Source organism: Mytilus edulis, chromosome 5 (assembly GCF_963676685.1).
Source record: "Mytilus edulis chromosome 5, xbMytEdul2.2, whole genome shotgun sequence".
Taxonomy (NCBI): domain Eukaryota; kingdom Metazoa; phylum Mollusca; class Bivalvia; order Mytilida; family Mytilidae; genus Mytilus; species Mytilus edulis.
This window is the reverse complement of record NC_092348.1, coordinates 83,173,566-83,195,551: the sequence shown is the minus strand read 5'-3', so window position 1 is coordinate 83,195,551 and position 21,986 is coordinate 83,173,566. Positions and strand designations below refer to the sequence as shown.

The 21,986-nt window shown below is 32.3% G+C and overlaps 2 protein-coding genes across 4 annotated transcripts in view; both read right to left on the bottom strand.

The window, feature by feature from the left end:
* On the bottom strand, positions 1–15,661 carry LOC139524640 (carboxypeptidase B-like). Its single transcript, XM_071319592.1, has 12 exons — positions 15,579–15,661; positions 11,837–11,917; positions 11,533–11,608; positions 10,731–10,867; positions 8,356–8,446; positions 7,111–7,209; positions 6,616–6,714; positions 5,998–6,108; positions 3,398–3,497; positions 2,130–2,332; positions 899–983; positions 1–330 (listed from the first exon to the last, which is right to left on the bottom strand). The coding sequence occupies exons 2-12, from the start codon at positions 11,914–11,916 to the stop codon at positions 137–139; spliced, it is 1,275 nt and encodes a 424-aa protein (XP_071175693.1). The 5' UTR covers position 11,917; positions 15,579–15,661; the 3' UTR covers positions 1–136.
* Positions 15,662–19,960: 4,299 nt separating this feature from the next.
* Positions 19,961–21,986, bottom strand: part of LOC139524638 (cytochrome P450 3A21-like) — a 29,240-nt gene continuing 27,214 nt past the window's right edge. For all 3 annotated transcript variants that reach the window (XM_071319589.1, XM_071319590.1, XM_071319588.1), the window contains one exon: positions 19,961–20,257. In XM_071319589.1, the coding sequence (XP_071175690.1) occupies positions 20,171–20,257 (87 nt within the window). In that variant the 3' untranslated portion in view covers positions 19,961–20,170. The remainder of the gene's footprint in view (positions 20,258–21,986) is intronic.

Sequence of the window (21,986 nt, the reverse complement as noted above, 5' to 3'; positions counted from 1 at the left end):
TAAAACTTTGATCTTTTATAATTAACTAAATCAAATATATTTCAAACTGTTTTACTGGAATTCGAAGGAACAGAAAATAGGCGTTAAAATCTAATATATCATTGAGTTTGACACAATTCATAACAAAGACACTATTCTACAGTCTCTCATATGCATATAGTTCGCTGGCAAATGCTATTATTCCCTTCAATGTTTCTTCCCCGGATGGGATAATAGTGCTAGCTGGTAGAACAAAGCCATGTCGTCCAGTATCCCGTAATTCTACGGTGTATGAATATTTTATACCAGCGCCACCTTTAGCGAAATCGTCAGCTCCTCCAGCAGCTGGGTCTGTTGATAAAGAACGTATGTACATCAAGTGGTGACAAATCTTGTTATTTGTTTATAACATTGCAAAATTAACACAAAACAACATTAAGATAATATAATTATTAATGTGTTTAGTACATCTCCAGCGATTTATAATCGTGTATACATAGACACCTAGATGAAACCAATTATGTCTGGGTTTTTCAACACAATGGAATTTTTATGCAATCGTCATACAAGTGAAAGGTGTAGCTATCAATAAACCCAGGTTTATTCCATTAGGAAAATGTCTGTTCCAAGTCAGGAATAAATTAGTTATTATCCATTCGGTTGATGTCTTGAGCTTTTAATTTTGCGATTTCATTCGGAAATTTCCGGTTTAAATGTTATTCAGAGTTCAGTTATTTTGTTATTTGTACTTCTTATATATTGATAAAAACATGTCAACAATCAATCAGAACAATTATTGATCAAAAGTTAACATTTTCGTTTTACAATTCCTACCTAGACAAATATGCACAAACATAAAAAAAACATAAATATACTATTGATTCTCCAACAGAATGCACATAAAAAAAACAACACTTACATAAATCTGTCGCATCACCACCGGTGGTGTAATGGGCATGATTGGAAGGGTAGATAGCAGCAGCTCCTCTTCCAGCCATATGTTTCTGTAGAAAAAAAAGAGAACATAAACGTTTTAAGTAATGCTTAACATAACTCTTATCGATCTCAAAGGATAAACAAATAATGTACGTTTCTTTATATATATACCGCATATGAATCATAAATTTGGTTGGAAAATAACACATTTGATGTGCCGAGCTGGCGCTTCCTGACAAACAATACACACACATGTAAGCAGTATATTCACGAACAGTAGAGGAAACATTTCATTAAAATTGACCTGGGAATAAAAGATATGTCCCGTTACAGTTGACCTTTTGTTTTGAGGTGCCTCATTGGAAGGCAACATGTTTTATCCTTTCAATCATTTTCCTGGAGCAGTCAAAACTAGTATTCCGATCTACCTATTTGATTTATTATGATTTGTTTTCAATCTGAATAATCATAAACAATGTACCGCTGTACGTTCAGCAATCAACAATCGTTCAAATGTAAAACTTTATGAAATATTGATTTTTATAGGGAAATGTTGCGCTTTGTTTGAAATATAATATGTACTTATATAAAGAGTATATAACTGTAAACTTTTATCAATAAAGGGTTGCTTATCTATATAGATATAGTCTATTTATCGTTCTAAGTTAAACAAGAGGCTCCAAAGAGATTGTGTCGCTCACCTGATTCTACTTTGGTTTTGGAAATAATGTAAAACAGATAAAAATCATAACAGATACCCTAATAACGATTGAGGTCAAATTTGGTTTAATATTTAATATACATGTACAGTGGTTCTCTAAGAAAAGACATTTTTATGGATTATCCCCCGCTGGCCGCCATCTTGAATGATGGATCGTATACAAAATTACAACACTTGGTCAGAACTTAATAAGGAACACTCATGCCATGTTTTGTTTCATTCTATTCAGTGGTTCTCTAGAAGAAGTCCAAAATGCAAAAAGTTAACAACGACGACGACGAAGACGGACTACGGACTCCAAGTAATGCGAAACCTCATTTGGTCCTCCGCCCTAGGTGAGATAAAAAGTGCTGACTTCATTTCGATAAATAACGTGTCAACAGGAAGTTATACGCAACATAGTAAAATGTAAAGACTGCAAAAGCTATATTCCAAATCAATTTAGAAGTAAATGTCCAAGATATTTAAAAGCAACACCAATCTTACATCTTACCAGATCTGCCAAATCAGAAGGAAGACTAGTAGTATATCCCCATGGCCAAAGCCACAGCTGTCCATAAGAGTGTAAATTAAGGTATGCTATTGCCTGACCTCTAAGACTTTGCATCAAATGACCGACTGCTCGGGACTCTGGTTCTGAGAAAGCTTTAGTTCCAGCAAATGTCTCCTCACATTCATCTCTACTTCCGCCGATCGCTGAAATTTAGAGTTGTAATATTTTACAGTATATTGTTCTCCTATGCGTAATTATGATATATTTCATCAATTTTAGTATGGAATCTTTTCTTATCCGATGTCATTTAAAATAATGACCATGATGTAATCCACGCTTAATAAATTTAAACACGAAATCTTATTTACCAATGTAATCTAAAATGATGACCATGAGGGGTACCAAAAAGCTGTCTTGCATACATGTACACAATTGGAAACGCAATAGTGTAAAAATAACAGCCAACAATAGGCATAGTACACATTTGTGTATGATATAAAAATCAACATTCTAAACCATGTGTTAATGTCGATGGCGTGAGGGTAGGCTGAAATGTGATTGGCGGAGGGGAGTCCCTATAAATAATTCGCATCAACACAAAAAATCATAAAAACATGAGTTCCGCCAAATTAATAGTTACCAGGATTATAATTTAGTACGCCAGATGCGCGTTTCGTCTACATAGGACTCATCAGTGACGCTCATATCAAAATATTTATAAAGCCAAACAAGTACAAAGTTGAGGAGCATTGAGGATCCAAAATTCCGAAAAGTTGTGCCAAATACGGCTAAGGTATTCTATGCCTGGGATAATAAAATCCTTAGTTTTTCGAAAAATTCAAAGTTTTGTACACAGGAAATTTATAAAAAAAAAAAATGACCACATAAATGATATTCATGTCAACACCGAAGTGTTCACTACTGGGCTGTTGATAACCTCAGGGACGAAACGTCCACCAGCAGTGGTATCGACCCAGTGGTGTAAATAGTTATCAAAGGTACCAGGATTATAATTTAGTACGCCAGACGCGCGTTTTGTCTACATAAGACTCATCAGTGACGCTCATATCAAAATATTTATAAAGCCAAACAAGCACAAAGTTGAAGAGCATTGAGGATACAAAATTCCGAAAAGTTGTGCCAAATAATTTTATAGAAATAGTTTTACTAGAATCCTAATAATGCAAAAAATCATCGATGGCCTGTTAAATTGAAAACTTCGAATGTATCACATCATTTAACTTGTATAAAGATTTTTTTTATAATACCTGGATTCCAGTGAAATCCAAAATTTCTATTGAGATCAACACCAGTACATGTTCCTGTTATACTATGAGATGTTGCTCGATTCTTTCTCCACATTCTATTCTGAAATACAATTTTGTACACGTATCTTATGACGAAATTAATAAAAAAAACATTAGAATGAAGATAATTTCTATCACAAAGAACTTGCAATTTCAACCATTAGAGAAATACACATAAAGTAAAGGGAGATTTTGTTTTGATCGACCAACTGTTCTTCCATCCCGTATCAGGTTGAAGTTTATTGACCAACGAAGCTGGTTATTATGAACTTATAGTCTAATCAATTTGAGACTTGGTATATGTGTAAATTATGATGTGAACTTTCCAAGTATTTATATATTTGGTCGTTTGACTTGTTAAATTCGATTGTCACAGGTGAGTGTTCTGTAGACGGGACCCGCGACTGTTGCTCACAATTATGAGTTTATTGTCCTTGATATTGATGAGGTTTTTGAACAAATTATGTAGATGATAATACTGTCATGGTTTAGTGAACATTTAAATATGATAGTGTCAAACAAGTTCATTTTCATTTATTTTTTTTAACGTATCTGTAGCTTTAGATATAGTTGTGTTGATGTCATAGTTAAGCAGCTTACCACACAAATCATGCAAATGGTGATACAAGCATGAAACTTTGTAAGAACATGCCTATCTTAAAACAAAACCAAAACTTCTCATTCTGCCTGACGATATTACTAATATACTTAACCACAATTATCTATTCATGAGCTTGAGTGGTTAAATACGGTGAGGTTAACAAGTGAAGATATTACGTCCGAAAATATTTCATGGTCATCATTTCATTCTTTAGAGAGACGTGGATCAACTGTTGAAATAAGTCTTAGCTGCTTAATGCCATTATTTTAAGAACAAGCTCACTCAGTTGCTACCATAAAACATTCGATGGATAAGCTCAGGGATGTTGTGTTGTTTGTTAATGCTGGTCAAACTCCATTGATTACAGCAGACCAACCGCTATTTGTTTTGGCAGATCAAATTCAATGGGAATGGCCAAATGAATTCGTTGTTACGTTCGGTGGATTACATATTGAGATGGCATGACGTGGGAAATATTTAATGATATAACCGAGGTTTTTGAACGATAAAGTGAGAAAACTGTATTGGTCAGTGAGGCTGATATGGAGTTGATAGAGGCATTTGTTGTGGTTATGTACGACAGAACTACAACAACATTTGACATCAACGAATCCAGACTTGAACTATTTGCACGCAAACAAAGACAGTATGACACCATTCGACCAACTAGAGCTGTACCAAACTAGCTACATACCGAGGTGGCCATGTATGGGGACAGGCAGTCACGCATGATCAACATCTACCTAGTCCTGGTGATTGGGGATGGGTTTAGGAGATCTAGAACGCAGATGGAATGTGGATTCCTCATTTGACAAAATTAGCAGCAATTGCTGCATCTTGCCAGGAGTTACATAAATGTGGTTGCAAGAAAACATGTTTTGGTAATTGTAAGTGTTACAAAGCTGGCTTGACCTGTACAAAATTATGTTCATGTATCTGTTAAAACGGAATACATCGGAAAATATTGTACATTATTACACTAATCATTCCTCCAGCATGTCTAATATTATTACCGATATATCAAACGGATATTTTGATCGTATATCTATACCACTATTATTTCACTCGAGTGTACGAACTTTTTCGACCCAAACCGGAAGTGGTGATTTTTTTTTACAATTGTTGTCTGTTTGACATATTTTCATATCATTTTATTGTATTCAAATAGTTGTCATGACATATATAGCGTTGAAAATGGTAAGAACAGTTTTTCAATCTCCACGATTGAGCAAAATGATGTCAATTTTAACTTCAAGATGGCCGCCGTGAAAAAAAAATCAAAAACATGTTGGCTACTCCTCGTATACGATAAAGTACTTCCTAATGAACATCTATGTCAAATCCCTTGCTTGTATCACCATTTGCATGATTTTGTCAAATTTCGGTACTAAGCCGCCACACTATCAATTGAAAATGAGAGCACATGCTTGTTCCTTTTTGAACTTCTTACAAGGTATGCAAAATTATAGATTTAGCCGCGATTGCACACGATTGCATAAATGACTTACATCTGTTCCTGTTGATTTTACTACTTGACCTGCCTTAGAAGTTCATGTACTTTCTGCCAAACTACATAAATATTTGTGTTGTTTTATAGTTGACTAACATTTGGTCTAGAAGCTATTATCTATTTATTCACATTGTGTTCGAGCACTTTTCATTATTTGAATTGCATGAATTCTTATAGGTTGTAACAACATGAACAAGTTCTCGTCGTTTTATAAATTTACTTACATTTATACTTGGAGTCAGTATTTATTAATTTACATTTTATTCGAGCAGTTTTAGATACTTGAACCGCCTTAGTTCTATTGAGTTCCTGTTGTTTTAATACGTTCAGTTACCTTTCTGAAGATGTTATATATATATATATTTATATATATTGATTTAAATTTTGTTCGAGCAGATTAAAATACTTGAATTGCCTTTTTATATTTTATCGTTTTATAAGTTTACTTACATTCGTTCTCGAGTACTCGTATCCATCTGGATTCATCACTGGTAAAAGGTACCAGTCAAATTTCTGTAACATTGAAGTTATCTCGGGGTTGTTATCAGGATTCATGGCGAGCTAAATGTTAAGAAGATTGATATTTATTGTTAAATTACGTCACTCATGACTCATATCATAAAACAGTCAGTACAAACCCCATACATTGAAAAGTAAAATCACAAAAAATACTACCGTAAACTCAGAGGAAAATTCAAAACAGAAAATCCCTCATCAAATAGCAAAATCTAAAACACATCAAATGAATGCATAACAACTGTCATATTCTTGACTTGGTACAGGCATTTTCTGATGTATCACCAGCGTTTAAAACGTTTTAAGCGTTAAAGAGTTTTTTGTTGTTGTTGGATTTTTTTTTTTTTTTTTTTAAACTATGAATCTATTATAATCTGTGGATCTATTAAATACGCTATGATATTTTGCAGTTATATTATTGACTAAAAATTCCTTTCAAAGATAAAAAAAAAAAAAGAAGTTGTTACCAAATATCAAGTAGTACCACTATGTATAGATTATTTGTATTTATGAATTTCTTTAATTTACCCATTATTAGTTATGAGAACAAACCTGATCAATGAGGTACATTACAACAGCAGTAGAAATCCATTCTCTAGCATGAATACCTCCGTCGATTATTATAGCTTTCTTTGATCCCCCTGAACTGACCTATACAAACGAACATGATATAATGATCATTAATTAAAGTTATGTTTTCATACATTTTTAATTACTATTTAAACTGTTGTATTGTAAATTTTTCATTGCATCTATTAAACAAATTCAAAATATTATCAGCCAGCGTATTTGTTATGTTTTAATATACAAATTTATAATTGCTACTCTTGATGATTCATATAGTTTACCCATATCAGACAGACACAATGAATAGATTATATACACTAAGTTTTAAGTTTGTAAATGATGTCAATACAACTACAATATTCGAGGAATTATCATTAAGACGTATAAAAGTATAGACTATTTATGACTCTAGAAAAAATCAACAGACACAACACATCTAATTCACATTGGTCTTTTTCACAACCTATTCGTTTTACTTGCCTTCAAATATTTGATCGCCCTTCCTTGTACACTATGACCAGCAGTATGTACAGTTGCGTATCTGGATGATAATGCTACGGCATCTAAATGATTGGAGATCTGTGGTGAAAAATGAATGACAAGATTTACTATTATACTATTATACTTAAATGAATAAGTAAATAATATAAGTTTTATTTCTAAAAATACCATCTCTAATTCAGGACCAAAGTGTTTGACTGTATGTCATATTCAGTATCCTTAAAACTTTGGTAATTTACGTGATATAGTTCCTCTATTCGTCACTATGTTTGTATGTTACCTGAATAAAGGTGATATTGTTGTATAAAGATCAGGAAACCTAATCATCTATAAATGGACTCATATATTCCATTCTCAGTTCTATGTTTTACCATGATAGATTAAGTTCTAAAAATTGATACGCCAGATGCGCATTTCGTTTAAACCTGCGCCACAATGTCCTGAAATTGGCACCAAATGGACACACGATAAAGGAAATGTTTAAATTGAGATATCTTATCGTAGAATGCTTATGTGACATAATAACATGATAGCTAGAATGATAATGTGACATAATAACCTGATATCTAGAATGATAATGTGACATAGTTACCTGGTTGCTAGAATGATAATGTGACATAGTTACCTGGTTGGTAGACTGACAATGTGACAGACTTACCTTATAGCTGTAACGATAATTTGACATAATTAATTAATAACTAGAATGATGATATCGACCCGGCTTTGTTTTCTCTCAATTGAGTTATGACTTTCAATCAGCGGTATATTACTGTCTCCTTGTTATATGACATAATTACCTGGTTGCTACAACTATACATGTGATACAACATAATTACCTGATAGCTAGACTGATAAAATGACATATTTACCTTATATTTGGAATTATAATTTGACATAATCACGTGATAGATAGAATGATGACAAGACCTAATTACCTGATAGCTTGAATGAAAATGTAATATTATTACCTACAGCTAGAATGATAATGGAACATAATTACCTGAAAACTGGAATGATCATGAATTATAATTAACTGACAACTGGAATGATAATATTACATAGAACCCTGATAGCTGGAATGATAATAATTACTAAAAAGCTGGATTGATCATACGACATAATTACCTGAACGCTGGAATGACAATGAGATATAATTACCTGATAGCTGGAATGATATTAGGACATAGTTAAATGATAACTGGAATGACAATATGACATAATTACCTGAAAGCTTGAATGATAATGTGACAAACTAAAGCTAGCCGCTGCTCTGGATTTCACGTGTGAAGAATGGACATTTTCATTTTCTATTAGTCTGAAAGAGTTAAAACGTTCATTTTTTGGAATGACAGTAACAATTGTTTATTTTGATTCTAATACGACAAATGTGGTATTACATGTAAGAGTGAGTAAATCTTTTCATAAGTTACTGTGGATTCATTTATTTACGTGAGTATCAACTTTTGTGGATTGCTGAAAACTTGCCTATTCGTGGATATTTTATTTCGTGGTTTTGTCAATCTCTGTATACAAAGCCTATTTGAAATGTGTTATTCGTTGAGCGTTTGAATTCGGGGTTCATCTTTCCCCTTGAAACCCTCGAAAAATTGGTATCCATTGAATTGTAATGAATCCATAGTATATGGTAAATGAATAAATCTTTTGCTTTTATGTGATGTGGAAATAAAATGTTTTTTGTTTGTGATTGAAATGTATGGCATAAGTACCCCGGTAGTTTTGGGGTTTGTATTTCTTAATGTTTAGTGAATTGTTATTTGTTTGTAACTCTGTTTGATTTTACTGATTTTGTCAATTATTCGGCGTCTAGGGCTTTTTGTTGCACCTTTATTTTTCTGCACATATTGATACTGATGTCACTTTATGGAAATTTGATGTAATGTCAGAGTTTTCTTCTCAATTATTTCCAAAACTGTATGCTTTAAGGCATAGGAAACCGATGTGGCAAATGGTTTTTCGTCTGAATTGATTACTATTTGTCATGTATGATGGCTTGATATCTGGGCGTCACACGTAGGTCTTGTGTGGACAAAATACACTTCTGAACTTGTTGCCTTTTGTTGGCTGTTGTTCGTGTGATTCTTTGTCAATTGTGTTCTCCAATTTATTTATATTGTAGTTCTGTGTTGTCATTTTGATGTTATATTTCACATGGCCATAAAAGTGCGAGGTTTGGCATGACACAAAACCAGGTTCAACCCACCATTTTTTCCTTTAAAAATGCCCTGTACCAAGTCAGGAATATGGCCATTGTTATATTATAGTTCGTTTCTGTGTGTATTACATTATAACGTTGTGTCGTTTGTTTTCTCTTATTTTTGAGTGTAAATTCACATTGCAATAAGACGTGTCACGGTACTTGTCTATCCCAAATTCATGTATTTGGTTTTGATGTTATATATATATATATGTTATATTTGTTATTCTCGTGGAATTTTGTCTATGTGTGTTACATTTTAGTGTTATGTCGTTGTTCTCCTCTTATATTTAATGCTTTTCCCTCGGTTTTAGTTTGTTACCCCGATTTTGTTATTTGTCCATGGATTATGAGTTTTGAACAGCGGTATACTACTGTTGCCTTTATTGATAATCAATAGTTGCTGACATCTAAGTCATTTGGTATTTGGTGAGAGTTGTCACATTGACATTATACAATTATTGACTTTTAATGAGTTTGATACTAAAGAGGGACGAAAGATACCAGAGGGACAGTCAAACTCATAAATCGAAAATAAACTGACAACGCCATGGCTAAAAATGAAAAGGACAAACAGACAAACAATACTACACATGACACAACATAGAAAAACTTAAGAATAAACCACACGAACCCGACCGAAAACTAGGGGTGATCTCGGGTGCTGCGGAAGGGTAAGCAGATTTCTGCTCCACATGTGGCACCCGTCGTGGTGATTATGAGATAACAAATCCGGTAAAAAGTCTAATTCGGTAGGTCACATTCATAAAGTGGAAGGGGATTGTATTTACGATGTAAGACACATATTATGATTTATCAACCCAAAGATATGATTTTCACCGAGGCAAAAGGCCGAGAGCGAATGCCATACCTCTGGCGTTGATAAATCATAGGGTTATAATACGTACACGATATGTAATCTACCTTCCCTAAATTAAAAGGAATGCAGTTGTCCCGGTCCTATATCTCATTTTATTCATATCCCACCCAGATGCTTGTATAATTTCTAGATTATTGTAAACAGTTTTAAATCATTCAACTGTGCATAGTTATATGTAGTTGTTGGAGACGGATCTTTGGTAGTCGCTGAAACATTCATTCACCATGTAGAATGTAATCCGTGTGCATCACATATGATGTGACTGGCCCATGGTTACCAAAGATATATCGAAATCCTTGAAACCTGTTGATGGGAACGATTTAATTCTTGACATAAATATCGTGTACATCAGTTCTATTGTTGAAGACAGTATAACTAACCCTTGCTGTGTTACTCGGGTCATTTAGTAGATGTCCGTTGACGCTTTCCTTGATCAAATTTAGTTTATATTGACTGCAATTTGTAGTTCTATAACGACATATTGAATATAATTTACTTTCTTACTTTTGTAGGTCTTCAATCCATGTCATGTAATTGGTTCCAAGTGATTTCAGTTCTGCCACAAATCCCTTGAGATTATGTGCGTCAACATGAATATCCAGTGTACTGTTGAGGGACTTTGGTATGTTCCAAATATCAACCTACAAGAATTTAATATATAAGTACGTGTCTCTTTCTATACATTTTATTTATTCCAACAAAAACAATGTATTATTAACCCTTATTGTTATCTAAAGCGAATGTCATTTTTCTACTGACTTTTAAGGAGCATATGAATTTACACCCTGCATTTATTGAGATTTGTGTTGTTTCATCTTAATCTTGTTTTAATAAAATGAGACATATATCCACTTGAGTTCAAATGACGTTCAAATTATGGTTGCTGATTGCCTCTGCGTTGCGTTTTCACTTAGATATGGTGTTACTACTTTTTCATCGACGGACGATTTCGACTGACCCAATATTCTGAACGCAGAACATTTATTAAGGTAGAACATAATGATCCTCAGCTTAGTTCAATATTCAGTATTTGTTGTCGTTTGGATTTTTTTTTCTCTTCTATTCGTTAAATATTTTAATATTTTTCTGTATAATACCATTGGAAAATAGGGAAGAACATATTAGATGGTTATTTCTATCAGTGTCTTCTTTTGTTGCTCTAGGATATTTACCGACAGTCCAAGGGTTGTATAGCCAGTAAAGGTCGTTAAAAACTTCCATATGTTTGCTCTAGGATAACGGTATCGGTTACTTTACATATTTTCACTGTTAAATTATATTAAAATAACAAACTATATGTACTAACATTGTACTTTTTACCCATGTCTACGATTTTCAGAATTTCATCCGAACTCTTTGGTAAAATACGAAGCACCTGATTCCTGAAAAATAAATCTTCAAGACTATTATCTGTTTCATTGAAAAATTTAACAACATAAACATGATAAAGAACGGAATTATGTGAATATTTGTTATCCTGAGAACAAACAAAAAATGTGCTGTACATTCTTTACATCTAAATGTGTTTAGGACAGGAATGTGTGCATGCTTTAAAAAAAAATGGTAACCCATTTAAAATCAACCATTATAACATTATATTAATCACATACCCGTCGAATCTTTTCTTGCTAGATGGTAGTCCGTATGTAAACGTAACTGCCAACAGCAACAACAGGAAGAAACTCCTCATGCTGAAATCATGAAACAATTTATTGTACAGTCATATAAAACATATTCTGGATTTCTAACATCCGTGTATTTAGCAAACGTTTTAAATTGCATTAGCTAAATTCATTTTAGCATAAGCTGAATTCATTAAATATTTGCCTTAATGAATTAAGTATATGCTAAAATTAACTTGTTTTCTCGTTTGAATTATTTTACATTGTCATATCGGGGCCTTTTATAGCTGACTATGCAGTATGGGCTTTGCTCATTGTTGACCTATAGTTGTTGATGTTTGTGTCATTTTGGTCTCTTGTGGAAAGTTGTTTTACTGGCAATCATACCGCATCTTCTTTTTTATATTGGCATGTATGATCATATATGCGAAGTTTAATATTTATGATCTTAATTCTGCGCCAACATTTCTGTATAAGCTGAACAATTCAGCATATGCTAAATTGATTTAGATGAATTTAGCTTATGCTAAAAGCGATAATTATGACCCTGATTCCGTGCCATACTAAACAAAGGCATAGATTGTAGTATATGTGTCGTGTACAAGTTGCAATTTTGTACAGGTTGTAACATGTACCAAAAATATTGCTTAGAAATGGTTTTAACATGTACAAAGTTTGAAAATAATAATAAAGCGGAATATTCATGCACGATTGAAATTTATTAAATAGTAAAGAACAATAATCAAAAGCAAAATAATGCGCATTATTTACAGCCGGAATAAAATGCTACATTTTCATTCATTTTAGAAAAAGAGTTTCTTTACTTGTTGCTACAAGACAAAGACATGTGATACCTTGAGATGCACAAAACTTTCATTCTTCTACATTAACTCCTACTAGACTTACAGCTGAACTAGCTATCAGTAACTGCGAGTACTCTCAGATCAAAACTTAGTGTCTTTTTATTGTTGGGATATACAAGTGCCCGGCCACGTACACTTTGTGTTTTTGTTATAATGTATTTTCATTTGTATCTTTCTGATGAGGTAAGCCTTTTTCAACTGATTTTTATAGTTCACTCTTATGTTGTACTGTTGTCCTAGGTTAGGATAGGTTTGTGATCCCAGCACCATGATTAATCCTGTCACATTCTGTATGTATGTACCTGTCCAAAGTCAGAAGGCTGTAAATCAGTGGTTGTCGTTTTCTATTTGTTACATATTTGTTTTTTGTTCATTTTTTGTAGATAAATAAGGCCGTTTGTTTTTTCGTTTGAACTGTTACAAACAGTAATTTTGTCATTTCTGGTCCTTTATAGCTGACTATGCGGATTGTTTAAGGCCATACGGTGAACTATAGTTGTTACTTTTTGTGTCATTTGATCTCTTTTAAAGAGTTGTCTCATAGGCAATCATACCACTTCTTCTTTTTTATATTTACTACTGACTTTCTTATACTGACCATGCACAAAACATTGCCCACTCAATGATAACTGGTCCGAGAACACAATTATTTCGTAGTGCATTTCTTTTAGAACATAAATGAAAATAAAAAAAATCCCACCTGCGCTTTCTCAAAGAAACTTCTACAGTGTGTTGTACTACTTTTGGGACAAATTATATCAAAATTATAGAAAACTTCATCGGCTCTAACTCAAAATATGGACAATTTTATGTTTAGGGCGTCTTGAAATCTTTTGACAGCTTCCGAAGTGCTAATTTTCAACCTTTTTCAGCTGGACCAAATCACTCCTTTCCTTTAAAATTCTGGACCCAAATTTTTTAACAGTGTAATTTCACCCCCCTACTTGCAATTTGAGGCATTAAACATGGAGAAATTAATTTGGAAGGGGTATACAAATTAATGGCAAGTAACCCACTGTCAACACTAGGGACTATATTCGTGAACAACGAAAATCAAGGGACGACAATTGTGGTCTCGGACCAACTTACGCACTATCTCTCTCAAATTCATATCACTTTCTCGCATTATTTGTCCAACTTTAGTTCCAATTTTTTAGATATTGTTTTGTCAGTATTACTTTCAGTGTCGGTATTGTGTTCTGTCTAGGTAAAAGGGTCTCCACTATCAATATTATTGGATGCATACCGAATAATGTGTATTTTAAAAGCCTTTAAAGTATTAAGTAATTATAAAAGCTATTTATCTGGTTATGACTGTATCAAAAAGGTACCACACTGACATGAAAGGACAATAACAAAACAAAATGATGAAAGTATTTTAGAGGTTAATGGCATGTTTTGTAATAATAGAAACATATTTGTATTTCTAAATTTTGTAAAAGTTAAAACCATTTTTAAGCGATATTTTGTAACATGTATGAGGTACTTTTGTACATGTTACAACATGTATGATGTACTTTTGTACACGTTATTACTTGTATTTCTGCATTGTACAAATTATAACATGCACAGAATTTCTGTACATGTTATAACCTGTACAAAATCGCAACTTGTATATTACATATCCATATCTGCCTCTTTTCAATGTTTGAGGTAAGTGAGAAGAAGTTCGATCATATAGTTGATGATCACGAGAACCCAATGACCAAACAAAATACGACAAAAAAAACAATAGTGCAGAAACTAGACCAGGAATGAATAATTGAAACCACATCAAAAACTGGAAGAGGGAGACTGATGACAAAATAGATGTCAAGCTCTATAGTGACAATTTTACTTTCATAGTTCAAAAAATATGGTTCCTTGTAGAGTTTAAACTGACAACTTATGTTTTTTGTGAATTGTTTAAACCTGCTTTACAAATTAAGGTATGCTGTTAAAAAAACACCAAATAAGGAATAACTTCATTGTTTTTGGACCAAATAGATATTAGCTATGGGGTTAGCTAGAAAGAAATGTTACGGATAATATCGTTTTAGTTAAGCCTTGAATAAAACTGAAATATGACTGACAAAATTAACACTTGGCCTTTTGTTTTTTTTCCTCAGTTTTACACTAAAACACAAGAAAGTTGAAGCCCTCATGCAGATATCCTATACATTTCTTAAACTAAACATACTGATATCTGAATGTCTTATGAACATCTGAAAGGTTTCAAATGATAGATCAATAACCCTTTTTGTAATCTCTAATTAAATTGAGCAAAAAGTGCCCTAATATAGATATAAGAAGATGTGGTATGAGTGTCAATGAGACAACTCTCCATCCAAATCACAATTTATAATAGTAAACCCTTATAACTTTGCCTTAACATGTATATGATGTATAACATGTAGAACATTCAAAAGAGAGAAGAAAGATACCAAAGAAACATTCTAACTGATAATTTAAAAAAAATGACGTATGGCATATGGCTAAAAAGGTAAAAGACCAACAAACAATTGAAAGTACACAAGGTACAACATAGAATAACTAATACCTCAGCAATTTGAACCCCAATTACACTGGGGATGGTCTCAAGTGCTCCAGAACGCTTCGTCTAGAAGGGTAAACAGGTCATGCATCGTTTGACACTCGTTCGATTCTTAATGATCTATGGGATGCAGCGTTGTAGTTTGATGGGTGGTTGAGGTTAATGACATATTATCTGATACTCGACAGGTCCTTTTAATATCACTTCCTTGTTAAGTTGGTAAATTGGAACGTTTTAAATTTTTATCAGCAGTAAAACAAAACATAATTTTTCAATTATTCAAGCGTTATAAAGATTTCTAAATATTAACATACTATGAGAAATGTACACATACCTGATCAAATAAAATGTCCCAAAGTAACGCAACTTCTTATCAGGATAAGATATAAACTATCGAAATGTAAGTTGGCAGTCAAAAGGTCAGACACCTCGTGACTCTCTAGTAGTTAAATATATTGAAGAAGAAATAAATGTTTTGTCTTTTATTATTTCGGATTCCCCCTTTTAATCATGAGATTGAGACGGGATAAACAAAAACAGATGTTTGCAAAGAAATCAATGTTGTCAATTAATTTATAAAAAGGACAAATGCCATTTCGGAGGAAATAAAGTAAGACCACACTACGGCATAAGAACGATAAGTTCCCATATATATCTAAACATGCTAAATAGCCCATTCCATTTTAACTCTCGCGTAAAGGTTAGTTACTTAATTGTTAATTTGGTAAATGGTAGGTTGATGAATGAATAGATTAAGGAGAGTAATGTTTTTATTCTTGTTGCATGATTTCAATTGATTATTTGTTGTATTATTAACTTTTTTACACGTGCATAGTAAAAGCAAACTGTAAAAAGAATTATTTGATATAACTCCGTTTGAATGCAGTTTTTAAAGGACGTATTTTTTTTTAATTCTTATAAATATTTATGTGTATTGTGTCAAACGATTAGTTTCTTTCGTCTTCATAATGTAATGACTGTTATCTCAGTAGCACACATAAAGGCTCTTGGTTCGCTTTAATGTATTTATGACAATGAATTTTGGAAACAGTAAGCACAGAACACATTATATACAGCAAACGTCCGTCAATGGCACAACAGCAAAAACAATGTACGATCATTACTATTTTTATTGACTGTCTGAGTCGCTCATCTGTTTAAACTGAACCAGTGATTATATAAGATACATTCCGTTTAGCGATGCTCTTTTTCTTAGTGTGAGGTCATTGTCTATAAATGTAAATTTGTATTCACAAATTAAAACAAATGGAAAAATAGAGGAAAAAGGTGTGTCTAGCAAACTTTTCATTTATTGTTTTAGACCGTGTAGGACAAACACTCTCATGTGAGATGTATTTGCCTGGGGATAAAAACCTTCAAACATTTTGATTAACTAATTGAGTCACGATTAAAGAACAATGTACTTTCAAATTTACAGTTTTCATCAATTAAATGGTTACATACATAAGGCCAGTGCCATTGTTGTAGAGTTTTGAGGCTTTTCTACCATAGCTGTATTTGGCAAAACGTTTAGGAATGTTGGTCCTCAATGCTCTTAAACTTCGTACTTTATTTTGTCTTTTTAACTTTTTTGGATTCGAGCGTCACTGGTGAGTTATTTGTAGGCGAAACGCACGTCTGGTGTAAATACGAAATTTTATCCTTGATGAATTTATTTAATTGACGTCAGTTGGCTGAAGAAAAATCGTTTTGATTGAGTTTTTGAAGTGAACGAAAAACATTTTGTTTACCTAGAAAAAACCTCCTTCTCACTTCTTGGCATTCTTATGCTGTAAAAATGAAATAAAACTTTAAACTTACCAGTGATATAGGATGGTTCTGTACCAGTGCTATAATATGGTTCTTGATAGTATTTACGCTGTATAAGAATAGAACCACAACCTTGTAGTCGTTTCTATATTCCAAACATCATTTAATTTGTTACAGCTTTTATTTTTGGTGTTTATCTAGGGACTATCCTCTTCGGGTTTCCCTTAGAGTAAAGTTTTTTGTTGTTTTAATATTTTCCAGAATTGATATACCAATTAAAACAGACACAAATGTTTTTTTCCGAATTTTCTTTGGTGTTTATTTTTTTTGTGATTTAGTGTTTACATAATAAACAAATACCTAAATGAAGGTGTTTTGAAATAATGATTATGAATTTAAGCATCTTATAAACGAATGTGAATTTAAATTTATATTGTCTGTGAATTTAAATTTATATTGTCTGTAAATATGTTACAATTAAGTAGGTGAATAATTCTCAAAATAAAATCATGTGCATAACCCATTACGTGTTAAGCATAATGATGAGATACAGTCTTACTACATTTGTAGATATAAGAAATATTCTCATATTATTATCTTAAAAGCGATCCTAAAATAAACGCAAAAATGACAAGCCGGCTTATATATGAGATTACCTTCAATAATTGAAGTAAAAAATAGCAATACAAACTTGTAATTTTTAATATTGTCTATTTATAAGATTAAAGTTACCCGTTTAAAGATTTCTTTGCGAATGTGCTTCGTCCTGGATCATCACAATGTTCTAGGTCCAATGTGATGAAACCTGGATAACGGAATAGTCTTTTTTAGGAAATGAGGTGGTGATGATGTACATATATACATGATTTCCTCCGTGTTTACTCATTACTAGTATAGTTTGAGAAAGAAAGTGGTATGACAAGAATCAGTATTTAGCCCTTGAATCTGCATAAATGGTTAACTCATAATATTGTTATTTTTATTGACAATAGGTCAGGTTATTATGATCTTGACACTTGAAATTGATAACGTGTTGTTTTCAATTTTTACAGCACTTGGTTGATACCTCTGCAGGTGAACTATCAGTCCCTTGAGGTATCATCATATCCGTAGTCGTTTCTCAAACTGTCAGTGTATAGACGAGATGTCAAGGAGTACTCGAGAATGTGAGTATCAGACGGTGGTGCCGAGTCTCGATTACCCAAACAAAAGTCGACTATTCAGTTGCCTGCCTTCTTTTTGTAAAATTTATCTACTTGGGTAAATAGACATCATTGATTAATCATATCAATAAATAAACTACTTTTTGTTTCGAATGCTGGTGTGAAATTGTCATTTAAAATGCCTAAAAAAATACGTGCGTAAGCCTTAACAAGGATTACACTTTAAACTTAACATGTCACATCGGTGTACCGTCAGAGCAAATATTTAGTTCGTAAAACTATACTTTGCAAAGTTGCAAAACCTACTGGCACCAATAAAGTTATAACACATACAGTATTCGGTTGTTCAAAAGTCATAAATCGATTTAGAGAAAACAAATCCGGATTACAAACTAAAACTGAGAGAAAAACGTCAACTATGAGAGGAAAACAATGGAACAATAGAAACACTGAAGGGTAACACAAACAATTGTTTCAAAGAAAATGTTTCAAAATAACATAACTTTATTCATGGTATCTTCTAGTGACCCTCAATTAAAAGTTACAACGTCTAATCTTTACGACTTTGTAACCATTCAAAGCGTTTCTGAATGATAAAGAAAAAAGGTACTATTGTTTGACATGGTTTTCTTCTTGTTATATTTTTTAATGGGTGTATATTAAATTATATTAAATAGATTATTGTGTTTTGCTTACTTAGTACTTGACGGTAACGAACTATTAATAACTGTGTGTAATTCCCTGTCCTAGATACTTATGTAAATAGCTTTGTGTACGTATTTTTTGTGTTACCGTTTTGTAGATATATTTCCAACCGAGTACTCGGGTATATCTTGATATTAAATAGATTATTGTGTTTTGCTTAGTTAGTACTTGACGGTAACGAACTATTCATAACTGTATGTAATTCCCTGTCCTAGATACTTATGTAAATAGCTTTGTTTACGTATTTTTTGTGTTACCGTTTTGTAGGTATATTTCCAACCGAGTACTCGGGTATATCTTGATAAAATCAACTCGATTTGTAACTATTGTTTTAATAAACTAAGGCTTCAACTCCCTGAGGTAAAATAATCCTAGAGTGATTTCAATATTATTTTAGGTATTTTTTGGTCATAAACCGCTTCACCTGTATCGGGTCGGTTTGTTTCCGTTTTGTTTTTATTTGTGTCGAAGTTGCTTCTGAGTCACCATGACGTAATAAACATGTCGAAATCTACCTAAATGCTCATATTCTGAATAAAATTTTTTTAATTAATAATGCGCAACAGTTTTACTTCAAAAATATATATTACACATACTAACATCCTTTCAGATTACATTTTTAATGAAATACACTTCTGGGTAAAGCTGTTGGCTGCATATTTCTAAATGTTAATGACAAGATCATTAAATTCGAAAAGGTGCACTAAAAGTGTTTTTTTTTGTTATCCAATGCACGCTTGCATTTTGTTTATTTTTGTAAAATGCTTTTCAGTTGTATTATGGTGTGTATAAATATCATAATTTGTGTTATTTCTTGCAAATCACAAAAATACTAAACGAAATTTGGTACCACAAGACATAATCAAGAATATTACATAAATGTTTTTGATTATCTGAACTGATCAGGCAGCAATTATTGCTTCATATTGTATATGAAGTTTAGGTGGAGGTCAGGTATTGGAAGAGAAGTTATTCTTATTTTCAATTGAACAAAAAACACACTACGTTACAATACCCTAATACAAAAAATATTTGTGTGGTACATTGTACATATATATTACAATTTCAGAACATATCATTTTGTTTATGTATGTTTTTGCATAACATATTTATTATACAATCACGCAACCACTTGTAACTAACAACAAATTTTAACATGAAGTGATATTACAAATCATTTTAACATTGCCTGCTTATATGTATCTGTTATATGAAAGACCGTTCAATTCAAATTAACAATTATTTTTAATAATCGAGTCATAAAGTCCTTATATTATGTGTAAGTATTCTATTGTGTGTCTTGACGAGGATTTGCATTCAAAACTACCCCATTCTGTGCCTTCAGAACAAATCCTTTTTCAAATGTGACCGGTATCTGCAATAAAATATGTTTTTAATAATTCAAAATATCTAACAATCTATGTTTCATTACATAAATATAAAATGAATTTAATAAATGAATAAATTATTTTAATAAAGCGCTAACGCCTATACAATATCTGTATAATATACAAATTACAAATATTATATTTATATATAAAAAAAATATAAAATCAAGTCGTGTACAAATTCTTCTATATAAAAAAACACAAAATCAGGTAAGTAGATAATAAAATATTTGCATCCTTGTTCTACCGTTTTCATCCTTCACGGGTCTTATCAATGTATTACCAATAATGGTTAACTTTACAAATTGTGACTTGGATGGAGAGTTGTCTCGTTGGCACTCCTATAACATTTTCTTATATCTATGTAACTAAGTAACGTTACCATGGAGTAATGTAACTTAACGTTATTGTTTTGCATATATAATATAACTTCGTGATTTTTTATCATATCAAAAATAACACTGCAAAATAAATGAAATCGCTAACAAAATGAAATATATTCTTATATTTGAAATCCAACAAATAAACGTGAAAAAAAATGGTATTTGACTGACTATCTTGATTTGTTTGTGTTAACTGGACAATATTAGAAAAATAAGCCTTGTTCGTTGGTCATACTAAACGTTTGGTAGATTTTGTCAAGCTAAACAATACTGACGATCAAACTGTGATACTATATCTAATGTAGCAGAATTCGTTCGAAAATCATCATCAATAAGATAAGTCGTTTTGTAACAGTGTAAGAGAACGATGAAACTACCTAGCAATGGCGAGATTAGAAACCAATTTTACCTATTCTTTGGTATCAGAAAGTACCATTATGTCATTGCTACTCGTGATAAATCAGGAATTAATAATACAAAAGGAAAATACACAAGTTTAGAAAAAAAATAGATACTCTTCATTGTCCTTTATTATTCGATCTGTTGGTTCGTCCTGTAGCTATTCATGCAGTCGGACTTGCACGTGTTAGGTAGGAACTTCCATATAAAAAAATTCGTCGCTAGAAAGGAATATCTGGATTCATTTTGTAAAGCACCAGGAGAAGAGTAAACTAGTAAATTGCAGCAAACTTAAATCAATTGATTCAAACGTTATATTGAATTTACGTTAGAGCACGTTTTCATGTGTAAACAAAATTGAAATTTCGCAACTAGTTTTTCACCGTTCGTTCCCATTTTTCTACATTGAGTTGGCATTAGTATTTTCTGATTAATTAATACAAAATCTGATAATTCATAATTTTTGCCATAAGGGTCGTTTTTGCTTGTCGGGCGTCATATAAAGATACGCCTAAACAAGTGACCACTCTACGATAGATCTCTCCATTGGATCATAAGTGAATGTGATACACGGTTAAAACACCTATAATATTCATATTCACCCTAAATATCAGCACAAAAATGATAAATCTACAAATTTTCGGAATCAAATTTTTGTTCAACCCTCGCCGGGAATCAAACTCATGATATTTTGATATCGAAAGCAAAACACCACCTGCACTGTGTCCAGTGCTTTAGACAACTCGGCTACCATGGCTGAATACAAGTTCAGCGTTCGGTGGCCAAGTGATACCTATCCTCGACTGTAGAATCTAGAGTTCATGATATATTGAGCATGAATATGCAATTGATTGCAGATTAGATAATTTACAGATTAGCATAATTCCATCTTTATGCACAATATATAAAAGGTAGTCATATTATTTTATATAAT